Genomic DNA, 16,458 nt, shown 5'->3' on the forward strand with positions numbered 1-16,458 from the left:
GCTTGTATGCGAAAAATATAGCTAGAAACCTACAGAGGATTATCCCCTCTGCTCTACAGAGCTCTTTAAGCGTCTCTCAGCTCATTATTTTGGTTTTCCGCCCCACAACGTCACTGTGTTGGTTTACTTTTACTGCTTTCATCAATCTGGTTTTCAGCCTCAGGAGGCAGCTGTTAAAAAAAACAGGGATAGGAAAGAGTACTACAATATTATAAAGTAAAAGTACTGTTAGTTTAAAGAAATGTACTCAAGTAAAAGTAAATTACTTGTGCAAAAGTAGGGCTGCACAATTAATCTAAATTTTATCGAAATCGCAATATGGCCTAGTGCAATATTTCAAATCGTAGGAGGGGCAATATTTGTTAAAAGCAAAATGTGTGTCAAAATACCATTTTAAATGAAATAAGAAAACATCTTTGTTTGGTACAGATCCCCTCAAAAATCACACCGTAATAATTTTAATAATTTTTTCAACGAAAATTAGGAAAATAATCATTCCCTCCAATATTGCAAATCATATCGCAATTGCAATATCAGTCAAAATAATTGTAATTTTTTCAAAATGTTCAGCCCTTTTGTGTAAAAAATTTAATTTACTTAGATAAAAGTCAAAAGTAAGTCAGTTCAAATGTACTCTGAGTAAACATTACTGTGTTACACAAAGAATAAATGTTATGCCATGATATAAGGTACTACTGTTAAATTAAAAAAAAACACCTCTAGGCCACAAATAAACTGCATTAACATGTCAAGTAGTGGAACATCATGCATGCCACAAAAGACCAAACCAACAATAATTTAAATGTATGCAGTCTGTGCATACAACTGATTATCAATCATAATAAACAATCATACAAAACAGCCTTCCTCAATGCAGCTTCACAACAATTAACCAGAAAAGAGACAAATCACAACCCAACAATAAAAGTCTATGCAGACCATAAATAACCTGAAACTTCTTATAGAAACAACAGCAGAATAAAACATCACCAAGGCAACAACACAGAGATATAAATATAAACTCCACAGGCAGCAGCTGCAGTCACAAACACACATATCACAGCAAAAAGAGATGAGCTGCTTTTACCTTACACACTGTGGAGCGCGCACGCACGCACACAGGAGCGCGCCCGCACATTGTACAGTTAGTTACTGTGGTTACTGTACTCACCTGTCTGATTGAGCTAGGTCATTAGCGTGATTAATTAAGGTAGATGCCACTTTATTTAACACTATGTCGAGGTAACGTTAGCCCACAATAATGTTAAACTTAGTGATTCTTAGATTTAGTACAGTATTGTGTGTGTTTTGTTCGGTTCACCCATCGGCCTCACCCGCGACAATGAACGTAAATTGACGTAAACCAACGTAAAGACGTCATAAATAATTTCCGGTCAGCTGACTGCAGAGTGCTCACTGCACACCAGCAGCTTCTTCTCTGCTGGAAAGTAACTAAGTACATTTACTCAAGTACTGTACTTAACTACAAATTAGTGGTATTTGTACTTTACTTGAGTATTTCCATTTTATGTAACTTTATAGGCTTACTTCTACTCCACTACATCTCAGAGACAAATATTGTACTTTTTACTCCACTACATTTGTCTGACAGCTTTAGTTACTTTTCAGATTACAGTTTTCCATCCCCTTCCTGTCCAGTGAAAACCACCAGATGTGTTGATGTTGATAAATCATAAACTGAAGGATGAAGTGTTCCTTTATGTGTTCTTAACCTAAATAAACTATTTAAAAAGCCTCTTGGATCAGCTGGAAAATGCATCGTCACAAAACTGGGCTGTTTTCTGACACCATGAAAAGTTGACTTTTTAGAGATATGTGGTAACAAACATATGATGATTTTATGGAATATGATGCATTGCGATAGATTAAACTACCCAACAGTATATAAAGGAGTTAAAAACATCTACAGCAGTAAAATGCAACATACACATCAATGCAGCAGTAATATTAATCCAGGCAGAAATATCATATATAATAGTAAATCACTGACAGGGAACATTTTACAACACAATGAGTACTTTGTTTCATACTTTAATACTTACTTTTACTTAAGTAAGGTTTTGAGTGCAGGACTTTTACCTGTAGTGGAGTATTTTCACCGTGTGGTATATCACCTGTCTAGCTGCCCAGCACCAGACCTCAAACACGTGTATACTAACAGGTATTTCTATTATTTTGTCCAACCCATTTATATCAGAGGGTCCTCTAAAATCCTCTAAAATGACCATACAGTTGAATTAAAACAGTTTCAACCAAAACTAACATTAGGTACATAATTAAAAAATGAATAAACCCCAAAATACAGCATAGCAACCCGCTGTAGTCCAGTCTCCATGAACCATTTATATTTTAACCAATACAGGCAACATAATAGCTGTAATTAAGGCAGCATATGATATTTATTGCTGCCGGTTTTAGCTGATATTTATCTGGTAATTACAGGTACTAAAGCTCAGTCCCGCTTTGTTTTCCCTGTGTTGTGTGGCCATTGTTGCCATGACGATGTGTGGGTCTCCACTGTCAACAAGCAGCCTGCAATCTGCCATTAGATCAGATGCTATTAGACCAGAGAGGAGTCACTGAGCAAACAGCGTCTCTGCCTTTTAAAACCGGGTTATCTAATCTAGTCAACAGGGATGAGCTGGACTTTGGAGTTCACAGACAGACAGACAGACGGGGCCATGAATGTTGTTTGGCACGGGAAATAAAACGCCACTCAAGATCAGACGAGTCTTCTCTGGTTGATACTCTGAGAAGACGGTCCTCAGTGAGCTTTATGAGTGGGGGGGTCAGATAAGAGTTGGTGGAGGTACTTTGTTGAGGGTCAGATAACGTCTGGTGCTGAGGATTGGAGATGGTGCTGCGGTCCCTCGCAAGCAACTGCGTTAGATGTGCTCCAGAGGCAGTGTTTAACTTCATTCATGCATTCCATACATGCATTCAAGTTCAGCTGAGGCTTCAGCAGTGTGAATTAGACAAATCAAATAGATATTCTCCAAATCTACAGTCAGTTTAGCACCAAATTCTTTGTGTTTCCAGGCTGTGATTTCTTCCTGAGCTGCAGGGGAGAGATAGAAACACAAAGAGGGAAGTTTGTAGTAAAAACACAGTAACATTGGAAGACATTGATGGATTTTGTACCCCCCCTTCACATTATGTACTGACGGCATCCCTTTATGAACAGTATGGACAGGAGGAACTCATACTGACATGTGAGTAAGACAGGCTTTATCCTTTGTGCTTGATGCTGGAGTGAGCTCTCCTGCTGCATTAAGGTTGGCACCGAAGGACACCTGAGACTCAGTCTGGAAAATTTAGCCTTGTCCCAGTTATTCACCCTCTTCAAGACACCGCTACACACACAGTGAGTGTTTTCCTGTAATATTTGTTTTGTCTCATTCATGTGATCATCCTCTACCCCGTGTATACGTCTCCATCTCACTCTCTGTCTCTTCTCCTTCACGGCTGAGTGCTTTGGTCCAGGCTCAGGAGGCTGTGTACGCGGGCCCAGCCTGGCCCTGGCCTGCCCAGCGTCAGGCTAAGTGCCTCTGACAGCCCACCGCACAGTTATTAACTGTGATCCGCCACCACAGGGCCTGGGCAACCCCGCGCCGAGGGGAGGGTCCACCAGAGGGCTCTGCTAACACAAAGACTGCTTTCACCTCTCTCGCAGTCTCCTCTGTACCCTCCTGATCCCCCCCCCCCTTTACACCCGCTAATACATATTTACATCAGTTCATATACTGTGCCGTTTCTCTAATATGGTCCTATTCATGTGTCCCTGGAACTGCTGGGAAGCTGCTCTGCCAACCGTCCAAAACCCCTGACATGAATAAAAAATGCTTTTGTAAATGACAACTGTGAAGGCGGTTCTTTTATGAGGGATTTCACCAGAGGGCACATGCATATACAGTAACACACATGCACGGCGCTGCCTCGTCGGCTTCATGTCGCCTATGGATTGCCGTCCGTACACTTGTGGCTTTCATCCATATAGGTGGTCTGCAGCACTGTTTGTCCTGCGCTCGCCCTCCAGTATCCCAGCCGCCCCTTTTTCTTCCTCAGGATGTGGGAGAGCCATCAGCCCCTTCAAACAACAACACAACACGGGTCATTAGATGACAAAATTGGGAGAGAAATAAATAAATGTTAGTGAGGGGGAGGACAGAGAGAGAGAGGCAGACACGGAGAGAGAGAGAGAGAGAGTGAGATAATGACAGTTGACTATGTTTAGCCCCCAGAAAGACATTGGGATAAACAGCAGCTCGTCCCAGCTAACAGGAGGGCTTTAAGTCGCTGAATTGAAAACCCCCAAAGCCACTTTTTCCTGCCCACATCGGCCATAATGAGAGCCCCACCATTCAATTGTTGAATAGTTGAGGCTTTTCCCTTTGAGGTGACTGGCTTTAATATAGCAACACGACATACACAGTGGAGCAATGGACGTCCCCAGCAGTGTTCAAAGCTGTGGCGGGATAGGGACACGGCTGACATGCATTATTCCTTACAAAAGCTGCCCTTTGTTTGCTTTATGCTCAGATCCCACAAATTGCAGGCTTTGTCCGTCAACATTTCTTATTTCGGGCAGAGTCCTTTTTTTCTTCCCTCCTCGCCCCCCTCTCCTCTCTCTCTCTCTCTCTGCTGCTGTCCTCCCCGGACTGACTCGGCATGTGTTGGTGCTTCACGGCTCTGGTAGTCAGATGACTTGTTGAATTCATCCTCGCTGCTGCAGCTCTGCAGGGGCCTGAAGGGGAAGGAGGCAACTTGTCAATCTGTGTTGCTCAGAGATGATAAATTCAACCCAGAATTTTAAGAACTTTGTGAAGGCGGCATTTCCAATTTCCTTTCTTCCTATTAAAGCAGGGTTCAACAATAAGAATTGCCTGATATCCCGGGGCAAGTAAAATGCCACGTCAGGCGAGTAAATCTAGGTAAAAAAGAATTAAACACATTGTTTTTTCCGGAGCTGATGATGGAAGTATCTAAGGAGTGAGCCATCTCACTGTTTTGAAGTGGGGTTGTATGAGGTACTTATCCATAGTCAGTGTATTATCTACAGTAGACGATCGTCGGCACGCCCCCAGTTTGGAGAAGCAGACAGGAGGTGCCGCACGAAAGCAAAGTAATGTACAGCTGTGGATGGGGCCGGCAGCAAAGCGTATTTTAGCCACCTAATAAAATCAACATCAGTTTAAGTGCACGCTTTAGTTTGAATATTTTCACTGTTTTACCTTGCCGTGAGACAGCTATACAGTCTATGTTACCAACAGGGAACTGAAGTCGTTATCTATGTTCTCGCCAAAACCACCAGACACCATTGAAAAAAAATTTAATTTTACCTTGCAGAACATGAGAGTTGCTTTCTGTAAGGTAACATTTTTTTTTTTTTCCAATGGAGTCTGGTGGCTTTGGTGAGACCATAGATGGATACAATGGCTTTAGTTCCCCATTGGAAAAGCTGTCCAACGGCAAGTTAAAGTGGTGAAAATATTCTTAGTATCCCGTACACTTAAACTGATATTGATTTTTTTAGGTGAGCCTTTTTTTAGGTGGCTAATATATGTTTTGTTGCTGGCCCTATCCACAGCTGTACATTACTTTGCTTCCATGCGGTAACTCCTGTCTGCTTCTCCAAACTGGGGGCATGCCGACGACCGTCTACTGTAGGTAATACACTGACTATGGATAAGTACCTCATATAACCCCACTTCAAAACACCTGAACTATCCCTTTAATGTCTAAAGAAAACACCTACTCATCAGTATATGTAACATGAGCAATGCAACGTCTTCAATACTTGTTATTACTTGGATCTGCTTTTAAATCTCCCTGCAGACTTTTAGCTATTTTATTTTGTGTTTGAAATATTATAAGACAAAATGTTGTCAAAAGTTGAATCATTTTTGGGAAATGACTGTTACTAACATTTCTGTGTTGTGCTCTGAGTAATGCGGCGGTGTTGTTTTGGGGCTGTACTCTTCACAAACCCTGCATTTTACAGGTCAGGCACCATTAACTGAGCACACTGCCGAGTCAGAGCAGGTCAAAACACCCAATGGCGCCACCACACACACACACACACACACACACACACACACACACACACACACACACACACACACACACACACACACACACACACACACGTACACATTAACACACACACACATGAACACGCACACACAGATTGCTCAATTAGCCCTCCTTTAGCCTGTGCCTCTCTTAACCCTGCAGCTACGCTTATAAGTCATTACACTCAGGGTCAAGTGTGATCCCGGTGCTTATCTGCATCAACAACTGGCAAGTGCAGGCACTCTCTTGCACGCACACACACACACTACACACACTCAAACTACACAGAGCTCTGGTGAGTGTTGTGGGTAATAAAAAGTGATTTAGAGAGGGACGTGATTGAAGAGGCAATGCTGCCCTCATGTGCTCTTCAATTTGCAATTACAAGTGGTTAAAAGAGATTATTTGTGGAGGATTGGTAAATCCCCGACATAACTCAGCCTGGCCTCTCGTCTCAGAGCCACATCTCACAGAGAGGGTCAGAAACAGTCGCCTCATCTACTGTGAGCTGAGCAAACGACGTGGAAGCACAAGTTTCGTGCAGCTATCTGCTATATCTCTTCTGTTTTTGTGTGATAAATAATAACTAAGAATTGCAGGAGGCTCCAGCTCTAGCTCTGTGTGTTATTGTGGTCTTAAAAAGGTCTGGATCTCCCCGGTCCTATTAGTGTGTAATAGCTGTGAGGTGAAACAGTGAGATGCTGGATCACAAAGCTTCTCTTCTCCTCTCTGGGAGCCTCTTCGGTAAAATGAAAATGACTCCGGGATGTGTGGTGGGCCGGGGAGGAAACTCCCTTCACCACAGCCCTGCTATCTCTGTGGGTGTTCATTATACACACAGACCGGCCACACACATGAATACACACGCACACACACACACACACACACACTCATTCATAAGCACATGCAATATCTATTGTGGGAGATTATTACACACACACACACACAGTCTGTGACATGAACGCTGGTGGGCAGATGTGTGCACCATTCACCACACCATAAACGTACCATCATGAATATGTTTCTGTGGACATCCCCTGCTCCACCCATGCAGACAGACGCCCCGACAGCCTCCCACCCACAAGGTGTGGGGTGTGTGTGTGTGTGTGTGTGTCTGACACTGAACCACTTGTGTTCAGATGGTTCAGCCATTCCTGTAAAACAGACAGAGAAGTAAAACCACTGAGGGGTCACAGGGTCAGGACATATAGGAGGTCTTCCTACTGCCACATGGATTCTCTAGCTCCTAACCTTAAAGCTGCATTAATCAATATTTAATATTGCAAAATGCTCCAAAATGTTCACCAGCTAGTTACTAACTTTGTCTGTCTACTGTTTGTGTTGGGTAGGTAACTTACAGTGGGTTTATCTGAGCTTCTTTGTGCTGAAAATGACGTATGGAGTCACGAAAAGTGTGAAACTCACAGAGAATGATCACATCACTTCCTCTATATGGAGTGTTTTAGCATCGTTTAGTAAAATGTTTGGTTTTACAGCCCACAACTTTATTGCTTCAGGCAGCTGTTTTCAGCAAAAAAGCTGAAACCATCAGACAGACAAAGCTATGAACTTGTAGTTGAACATACTGTATGAAGAGCATTTCATGTTATTTGCCCCAGTAGTTGGCAGAGAACAAAACATCTGTCTCACTTTCGGCCGGAAACTCGACTCCAAATGAATAACTCTTCTCTGCTTCTGCTGGATGTCTAAATAGGCAATTAACTAAAGCTTTATAAGGTGATAATATGTCAATTATACGTTTACAGCTTATTGTACTGCCCCCTGGTGGCCAAAACAAATCAATTAATGCAGGTTGAACCATCACTAACCACCAAACCCCAATAAGCGTTTTGCCAGTCAAAATGTCGACACCTTCCAAAACTGTTCTCACTTTCAAGGTCTAACAATGAAATTAGTCCTAAGAAACATAAAGTTACAGGAACACACCCTGATGCAGGTTTTCAACCTGATTAAAGGTGCTACATTTGAGATTGGGAGCATTTCTATTGCCTCCGCACTGGCAGCTCGCAGCTAATGGTGCCAACAGTGAAAACAAAGGCAACAGTGCTGACAGAGCTAACAGTGTTAACCTGGCAGAGAACCAGAGGATGGACGCTACACTTCAACGACGGTGCTGCATCATGAGCGCATAGCCGGACGGCCAGCCTGGCGATGTCAACAAAGCACAGATAAACTTGGATTACAACACACACTGAGGGAGAGAGACTTCATTCTCTGCTCAGGTAGACATTACTACTCTATATCTTTACATAGACAATAGTTGTTTGCTGCTATGTTATTGCTCTGAATATCGAATTTAGCACTTTTAAAAGATCATAGCTCAATGCTGCAATGGAGATTTAAATGTTTCATTGTGTGAAACCTTACATCTACTGATTGTTACAAATCATTAAATCTAAGTCATGATAATTTAAAAAATGGAAAATATTCATTCCTTTCGACAAATCTAGAGCATATCAATTTGCAAATTACCATAACTCTCTTCAAATCAAAAACAAATCTGTTTCACAAAACCAATAGAATAGTAAGGTAAACCTAATGTAATCCCATATTGAAGTTTTTTTTTTAAGACGTCTCAGACAGCTCTCTCAATTTGAACTACAGAATTTTATCAAATGGGCTCAATTTAAGGCAAAAAAGGACCTTAGCCTCAGTGACAACACTCAGTGCAGCTTGGAGGTCAGAGTTACTCATTAATGGCCACTAACTAGACTCTGGTGTCCTCTGCTGGTGAATCTGGGGTATGGCATCATCAGAATTTGTAGAAATCTTTATTTATAATCAGTCAAAAGTACATTTTCCCCCTTAAGGCCATGACACTCTCAGAACATTGGGAGGCAGCTTTGCAGTCAATAGTAAAAACAGAGAGAAGTGAAATCCTAAAACCATGTTATAAACCAAACTGTCGCCAGCCGGGAGCAGCAACAGGGGTGCTGGTCTGAGGTCCCTTTGAGTTAGAGGTGTTCAGTGTCACAGGTGTGTGAAACAAAACGTTCCTACAGTGGCGCTGGAGGATGTGCAAACTGCCCCCATTCCTCCAAAATAATAAATCTTCACTGTTTTATTTAAGAGGTCAACTCTTGTCTCAGTGAACCTGGGGTGGGCGGGTGTTTGCAACGTGTAAACAGACAAATAAGAGGCAACATAAATTAGGAAGTGGCTGCACGGTGGTGCAGTGGTTAGCACTGGCGCCTCACAGCTAGAGGGTTGCAGGTTCGAATCCGGCTTGGGACCCTTCTGTGTGGAGTTTGCATGTTCTCCCCGTGTTAGCGTGGGTTTTCTCCGGGTACTCCGGTTTCCTCCCACAGTCCAAAGACATGCAGGTTAGGTTAATTGTGGACTCTAAATTGCCCGTAGGTGTGAGTGTGAGTGTGAATGGTTGTCTGTCTCTATGTGTCAGCCCTGCGATGGACTGGCGACCTGTCCAGGGTGTACCCTGCCTTCGCCCAATGTCGGCTGGGATCGGCTCCAGCCCCCCCCCGCGACCCCTAACGGGATAAGCGGTTGCAGATGGATGGATGGATGGATAAATTAGGAAAACTAAAACACAACAAACAGATGAGCTTTGTTCTTCCCTATTTACAAAGTATTATTGAACAGGAGTCTGACCGGAGGGAAAAAAATCAGTCAAAGGAGAAGCTGTCACATTCATAAAACTAATAAAAATGTCTTGCACAGGTTTAAAGTTGTTCAAAAGTTGGTAGGGGATCTTCTTCTTCTTCAGATGCTGAATTTCGTCAGTAGCTCATCCTTCAGCAGATGTAGCGGGCTGCACCCAGACAGTGTTTGTTTAATTTCACTCAAATAGAAATAAGTGATTTAGCTTTTTGAAATAAACAAAAAAGGCCGTATTACAATATAATTTGTAGAGTACAACAAAGACATTACATCCTTTTCCATTTATACACCTCCAATAAAACACCTGCAATTGTGCCACTGCTGTCAAAATGTAGAACATTTAAAAACAAATTGGGTTGAAGCCACCCTGAGAACAATCTGAAAATAATAAATACACCCTGGCCAGAATTATGAAACAAGGTCCTGTTGATTGAAGATGTGTGTGTGTGTGTGTGTGTGTGTGTGTGTGTGTGTGTGTTTGTGTGACAGATAACTCAGTCCAGGCTGTGTGTCTGTTGGTGTGTTAGTATCCTTGTAGTCCGTTATAAACCTTCTGTACAGAGCCCTGCTTCAGAAGACTCCGAATACCTGCAACAGCAGAACGATCACCGTTAACAGCAACATAACATATATATAATATATAATATATATATATATATAATATATATAAATATATATATATATATATATATTATATATATATAATATATATAATATATTATATATATATACACACATTTAAAATATCAGATAAGCTATAAAAATGCGCCATGATTCTATAGACAACTGCTTCAGTTCCCCGTCAGAAAGGGCTGTCTGATGGAGAGGGAAAGTGGTGTAAATATTCTAAATATAGCGTACACTTAAATTGATATAGATTTTTTCTAGGGGGCTAAAATAAATATTCCTGCTGCTCTCACTTTACCTCGCCGTCAGACAGCCCTTTCCGACGAGGAACTGAAGCCGTTATATCGCTCTCTTCAAAGCCACCAGACTCCATTGACAAAAGCTAAAGTAATTTAACCTTGCAGAACATGAGTACACAGTACATGCAACCCCACTTCAAAAAATCTGGACTAACCCTCTCAGTTCTTTCCAAACTTAGCACAGCTAACTTTGACTCAGCTAGTGTTGGCGTTCACATTATTCATCACCTCAATCACTGCTTTTTGCTAATGGCTGAGTGGGCGTCTAAATTTGAATTTCAATAGTGTTCATCCATGAAGTTGAGTGAAGCAGTAGACGACGAGTTATCCTGACTTTTAGTTCCTAGTATGGGTCAAGCTCCAAAATCACAGGACCTTACATGTTAAATACTGCAGTGCAACTAATAACAACTGCCTGGTAAATAACCGTGTCTTTCAAGTTTCCCTTTACAGGCAAGTCATGGAGTAAAGTAACTTTTCCTTTAAGATATAAGGTGAAGTAAAGTAACTTTTCCCAACACTGATCCTGTCAGGACAAACGTCCCAGCACGTCATTCAACACTTCCTTCATTCTCACCATCTTTCTGCTGTTCATCGAGCTGCGTCTGAGGAAACTCCACATCGAAGGAGATGATGAGGGAACCTCGGATGTTGATGTTGTCAAAGTTCGGCAGGCCCTCTCCTTTCTTCCACATCCGAGCACTGGGCTTGGTGATCTTATCTCTCACTATGTGGACCTGTCAGGCAAAAAACGGAGGCAACTTTTCAATTCAACTGGCACATTCAATCACACGCAACTTTAAATTGTCTGGGTTCTAAAACAGTCATAGTCAATAAAAACAAAATGCCCTATATTAGAAAAAATAGCAGGTATGTACAGAACCTTGTGTCCGTCCAAATGTACGATGTCCATCTCAAAGCCGACCAGCGCCTCCACCAGGGAGATGGAGACGTTGGTGTACAGGTCATCTCCTCTGCGTTCAAACACAGGATGTCTAAAAAGAAAAACATCACGTTACTCTACGTCACTGATCGAATATTCTGCACTAAAAGTATTTTGTTTGAAATCACAGTAAATGCAGCTTATTCCTACTTCAACACTTTGATGCGGAAACGTAGATCTCCAGGTTCGCCGTCGATGTGAGGTTCCCCTGTGGTCACATAGAAGATGTTAACAACAGGTAATATTTGAAAACAAACAAAAATGATTTATATTAAGCTGTACATAGATTTACCTTCTCCTATGAAGGGGTACTCCATTTCATCCCTCACTCCTTGTTCAATTTCTACCTCCAAGGTCCTCTCTTCATTGACCAGCCTGTGGTTAACAATACATAAGAGAAATATTAGGTTTGTACAACATGTTCCCTAAATGTTATTACATCTCTAATATACACTCAGTTGCTAGATAATTAGGTACACATAGCCAAAACGTAGAGATTTGGCAATACCATTTCCACCGCGGTAGCTATTCTCATGTGATCTTGCGATCTCGCAAATCCAGCTGCCAGCTGATTTGGGCAGACATGCAGGAGGTGAGTGAATTTGTAAATACAGAGCAGGAGGAGGAGGCATCCCAACCAACCCAAGATGAAGAACTCTGGTTACATTATTACCAGACATTTGCACTCTGTAGTTTATTTTGTTTTGTCAGCTTTTTGAAATGATAGATGAACAAATCCTGCAGGAAAAGTCAAGTCTTTTATACTTTTGTTATACTCTAAAATACAAATGTGTGTTTTTTTATATTGCACTGACTGAAGTCAGGCTGGTATTTATTCACACCGGTTAACCTTAAAACCTGTAACACTTGAAATTCTTGTTCTCAGGAATCTTAAAGCTTCCAGTTTGAAAGAATTTCCGTTTTACTGGTTTGAGTCTTTTGTTTTTAAGTGTTGTCTCACATGAGCCAGTTGTTTTTGTTTGTATGGAAGATCCAAATAAAAGAAGAAAATAATCAAATGTGATGAAGTGCGGTATCGTTGTTTTAGACCATTTCTTAATTGAATTTACAGAACAATTATAGTATTGTGATATATTCCGTTACCGTGATATAAAATTACATATACTATGATAGAAGATTTTGGCCATATCGCCCACCCCTACACTGGATATAAGCTAGACCTGGCTTAACTCGAGTCCCGGGTCAGGTCTCAGTTACTGGGAACCAAGAGGACCCTTGAAATCAAGCACTGTAGATAAATCAGTTGCCAATGATCAAGTCTGGGTTGTGATCTGAATTTAAATTGTGATGTGTGTTACCAGAATTATTGAGGATGGTAATGACAATATGACTTACTTTACATTGGGACACTCATCACACACCATCTCTTGGGTCATCTGGAAGCGGCCCGGTCCGAGCTGCGTCGTCCTCATTTCCTGTCTGCAGTTACACTTCCTCTTGCCGGGGGCCTCTTTGGCTATAGGCTTGTTACGTACAACCTGTGAGACAAAGCAGGGAGTACATCAGGTGATGAATCAGCACATTGTGCAGTGAGACGGCTGAAAAACTTAGTTTGACAATTTAATTGATATCAATGTTCACAGTTTAGTTCCACTTTGTATAACATACTTCAAATATGTTTAATGAGTGCGGGTTGTTGATTTAGAGAACAGGATTTTCTCCTCACCTCCACAAAGTTCCCAGAGTACACCTCTTCAAGCGTGACCTCCAGGTCTAGTATGATGTCATTTCCTCTGGGGATGTTCCTGTCCTGTTGCTGTCGGTTTCCTCCGAACATGAACCCAAAGTCACCAAAGAAGCTACAGAAGGAGGACAGAGCAGAAGTACAGACATGGGATTTAGCATCATTCAAACTCTACACATACTGTATTCATAAAAACACTTGGCTTCTAACAATTGAATGCCAGTGCATGTACATTTAATATCCATGTTTTTCTGTAGCATGTTTGTAGAAAATATCTTGTAGACCAATTTCCCTGAAGGGTCAATGTGTCCCATTGACTTTTATTCCTGTATAAAAACCACTTGAGCTCCTGAAACCAACCTGGAGAAGATATCGTTGTGTGAGCCCTGGTGACCCTCTTTGAGTCCATCTTCTCCGTACGCGTCATACTGTTTCCTTTTCTCCTCATCTGAAAGCACCTAAAGTACAAATAAACAACCCGTCAGTCACAGAGCGAACAAACTCTACATCGATTCCATCACATTTCATACAGTATGTGGGACCAACAACATAAACGCCTTTTAAATACAATGTACAACAACATTACATAACACAACCTCAAACACCATGAACACATCAACAGAACTTGTACCTCAGAATATTTACACAAGCAGAGTTATTTGCATACTTATCTTAGTAAAATAAGATAAGATAGAGCTATATTTATCCCGAGGGAAATTGTTGAGCAGCAGTTGCAGTACAAAGTATGAACAATTGCAAATGTAAAGAGTGTAAATACAAAACAGCAATAAAAGGTGTAAGTATAAAAAGAACAATAAACCAATATCCCAAATATTGTCATTATAATATATAATAAAGATTATTATTTAAGATATAAACATCACAGGATAAAGGCCCAGTGAAGACCTGAACACAAGTTATATTCACAGAGCCTTCCTTCTCTTAAACAGCCTCGTCCTGCATTAGAAAAGTACTCAGTTAAAAGAACCAAAGAGCTGACAGAACAATTGTCAAATACTGAATTTCTATTAAGTATATATGATTCTCAAAAATTCAAAGAAACACATAATATACACAGATAATTGTATGAAAAATTCCTAAAAATAACAGGAAAACGCATCTCTGATGCAATATACAAATAATCTGTTCAAAATTCATCCAAATCGCTTGTTTCACACAAACTTCCTGCAGTTCTTGCGTTAACTATTTGGGTTAATTGTATATCTGTTGTTCTGCACTGTTATTGTTATGCATTGAATATACTGTATTATGAAATATCCATTAAATATGTCAGTCAGGGGTCGTCAGTGAGTCTCCAAGTGGGGGGTCCGTGGCACTCTGTCAGAACAGTCTGTTGAATAAAATCAACCTCTGTTTAAAAAGGTATATGAGTGGCAATAACATTGCAAATTCCCCTGCTGCTGGACAAATAAAGGATTATTTTATTATGATTCAAATTGAAATGTGTTTCTGTTTATCACTATGAAACAGGTCTAAAGTATTTAGGTGTATTAGTATGTAATGTGTGTAGTATGTATAAGTATTTAAGTTTTAAATTACAGATAGTTCCAATGACATCTAAGCGTAAAAATGGTACTAATCATATGCTTAATCAGTGGGGGTTCGTGGAAAATGTTCTCCCTTGTAAGAGGTCCCTGGCCCCAAAAAGTTTGCAAACCTGTGATTCACTCAATGATAGAAAAGGGTTCGCTTAAGGAAAAAGGTTGGGAACTACTAGTATACTGTATATAAATATCTATGAGAAGTGGCATATAGCTGTGAATACTGATCATAGTGTACAGCTGATACTGTGTCCACTCCTTGTCTATCAAATCACACGACTAATCAGTTATTTTTAGGAGCAATGTGAAAAATGTGACACAAAAGCACCTGCAGATCTAATCTGAATCCACTCCCACTTCATCCACGTCTGGCTTTCCTGTATGCCAGCTGTGCTGAGCAACAGCCAATCAGAAGCAGCCACACTCGTCTAGTCGACCAATCACAGCCGCCCTGCCGTTTCCAACAACAACCAAATAGCTGGCTCACAAAAAGTCTTTTGTATCTGTGCCTCAGGCTCTTCCGCACTCTCATGTAACCTCATATTTACACACAAAAACGCACAATTTTAATCTAAATTTACTGATATTTATGCAAATAAACTATCACAGTCACAATAAGTTTACTGTGCCTCTCTTTAAGCCATCACCAGAGCATCAAACACACAATGTACCCACCTCATAAGCTGCTCCCAAGTCTGCAAACTTATCCTGAGCTTTGGGGTCTTCCTGGTTTCTGTCGGGGTGTAACTGCAGAGCCAGCTTTCTGTAGGCCTTCTTAATGTCCCTGATTGATGCAGACTTGCCCACCCCTAAGATCTGATAGAAATCTCGCCTGCAAGAGAGAGAGAGAGGTGGGAAGAGGTTACAGGGGAGCAAAATGTGCAGACTATAGTGAGATAACACTGTTGTTACAGGGTGATATGATGATAAACAGTCAGCTAGCTACATGCATTGAGAAGAAAGAGCTTCACTACTATCAATGCTAGCTGCTAGCTAACTAAGCTAGCTTGTCATTCAAAACCTGGATATTACAGATGTGGATATAAACACTTAGCTAGCTGGATAACAACACATTAGAAACACGTATTAGCATGTTAGCTCAGTGTGTGTAGCCTGCTACAGTCCACTATGCACATGTATAACAGCTCTGGACCAATCACAGAGGAACATGTGTTAGCAGCTGGTGATGCTGTCTGTATAACGTTAGACTGAGACTCACCCAGCCAGCACCGCCGTGATCACATAGAGGAGCAGGCAGCACACACTGCAGAGGTTCATCCCTTTGGTAGCCATAGATCACTGGTGTTTCTCTATTAAAAAATAAAAATGAAGTAGCAAAAACGACCAGCCGGCTTTTTGAAGGTTGGATCCCGGCTGCCAGTCACAAGCCTCCTTCCTCCTCCTTCCTGCTGTCAGAGAGAGAGAGAGAGCCACCCACTGGACTAGGGATGGGAAAGTTCAGAACGAGCTGGTTCAAAGAGCCGGCTCTTTTAAAGGGACTGTTTGTAGTGATGGCGAGCTGGAGCTTCATGAAGCATTGAAGCTTTCCAGCAAATTGTTTCGGAAAAGGGTTCATTTCTCGAGGCTTCA

General features: G+C 41.3%; 2 protein-coding genes across 3 annotated transcripts in view; one reads left to right on the top strand and one right to left on the bottom strand.

Moving 5' to 3' along the window:
* The window catches only part of plcl1 (phospholipase C like 1), a 275,924-nt gene that overhangs the window by 228,608 nt on the left and 30,858 nt on the right, over positions 1-16,458 (top strand). The window lies entirely within an intron of this gene.
* Positions 8,867-16,295, bottom strand: dnajb11 (DnaJ heat shock protein family (Hsp40) member B11). Its single transcript, XM_074657585.1, has 11 exons — positions 16,088-16,295; positions 15,544-15,700; positions 13,667-13,764; positions 13,289-13,421; positions 12,958-13,100; positions 11,894-11,976; positions 11,752-11,809; positions 11,542-11,653; positions 11,236-11,395; positions 9,656-10,320; positions 8,867-9,274 (listed from the first exon to the last, which is right to left on the bottom strand). Exons 1-10 carry the CDS (start codon positions 16,159-16,161, stop codon positions 10,256-10,258), a joined length of 1,083 nt encoding a protein of 360 aa, XP_074513686.1. The 5' UTR covers positions 16,162-16,295; the 3' UTR covers positions 8,867-9,274; positions 9,656-10,255.

Source organism: Sebastes fasciatus, chromosome 14, assembly GCF_043250625.1.
Source record: "Sebastes fasciatus isolate fSebFas1 chromosome 14, fSebFas1.pri, whole genome shotgun sequence".
Lineage (NCBI taxonomy): Eukaryota > Metazoa > Chordata > Actinopteri > Perciformes > Sebastidae > Sebastes > Sebastes fasciatus.

Excerpts from the sequence above, each read along its gene's own strand:
- dnajb11 (XM_074657585.1), bottom strand. The coding sequence starts at position 16,161 with ATGGCTACCAAAGGGATGAACCTCTGCAGTGTGTGCTGCCTGCTCCTC. Across the intron at positions 15,701-16,087 it reads ATCACGGCGGTGCTGGCTGG|GCGAGATTTCTATCAGATCT; the intron begins GTGAGTCTCAGT and ends TCTCTCTTGCAG. Across the intron at positions 11,396-11,541 it reads TACATTTGGACGGACACAAG|GTCCACATAGTGAGAGATAA; the intron begins GTTCTGTACATA and ends TTTGCCTGACAG.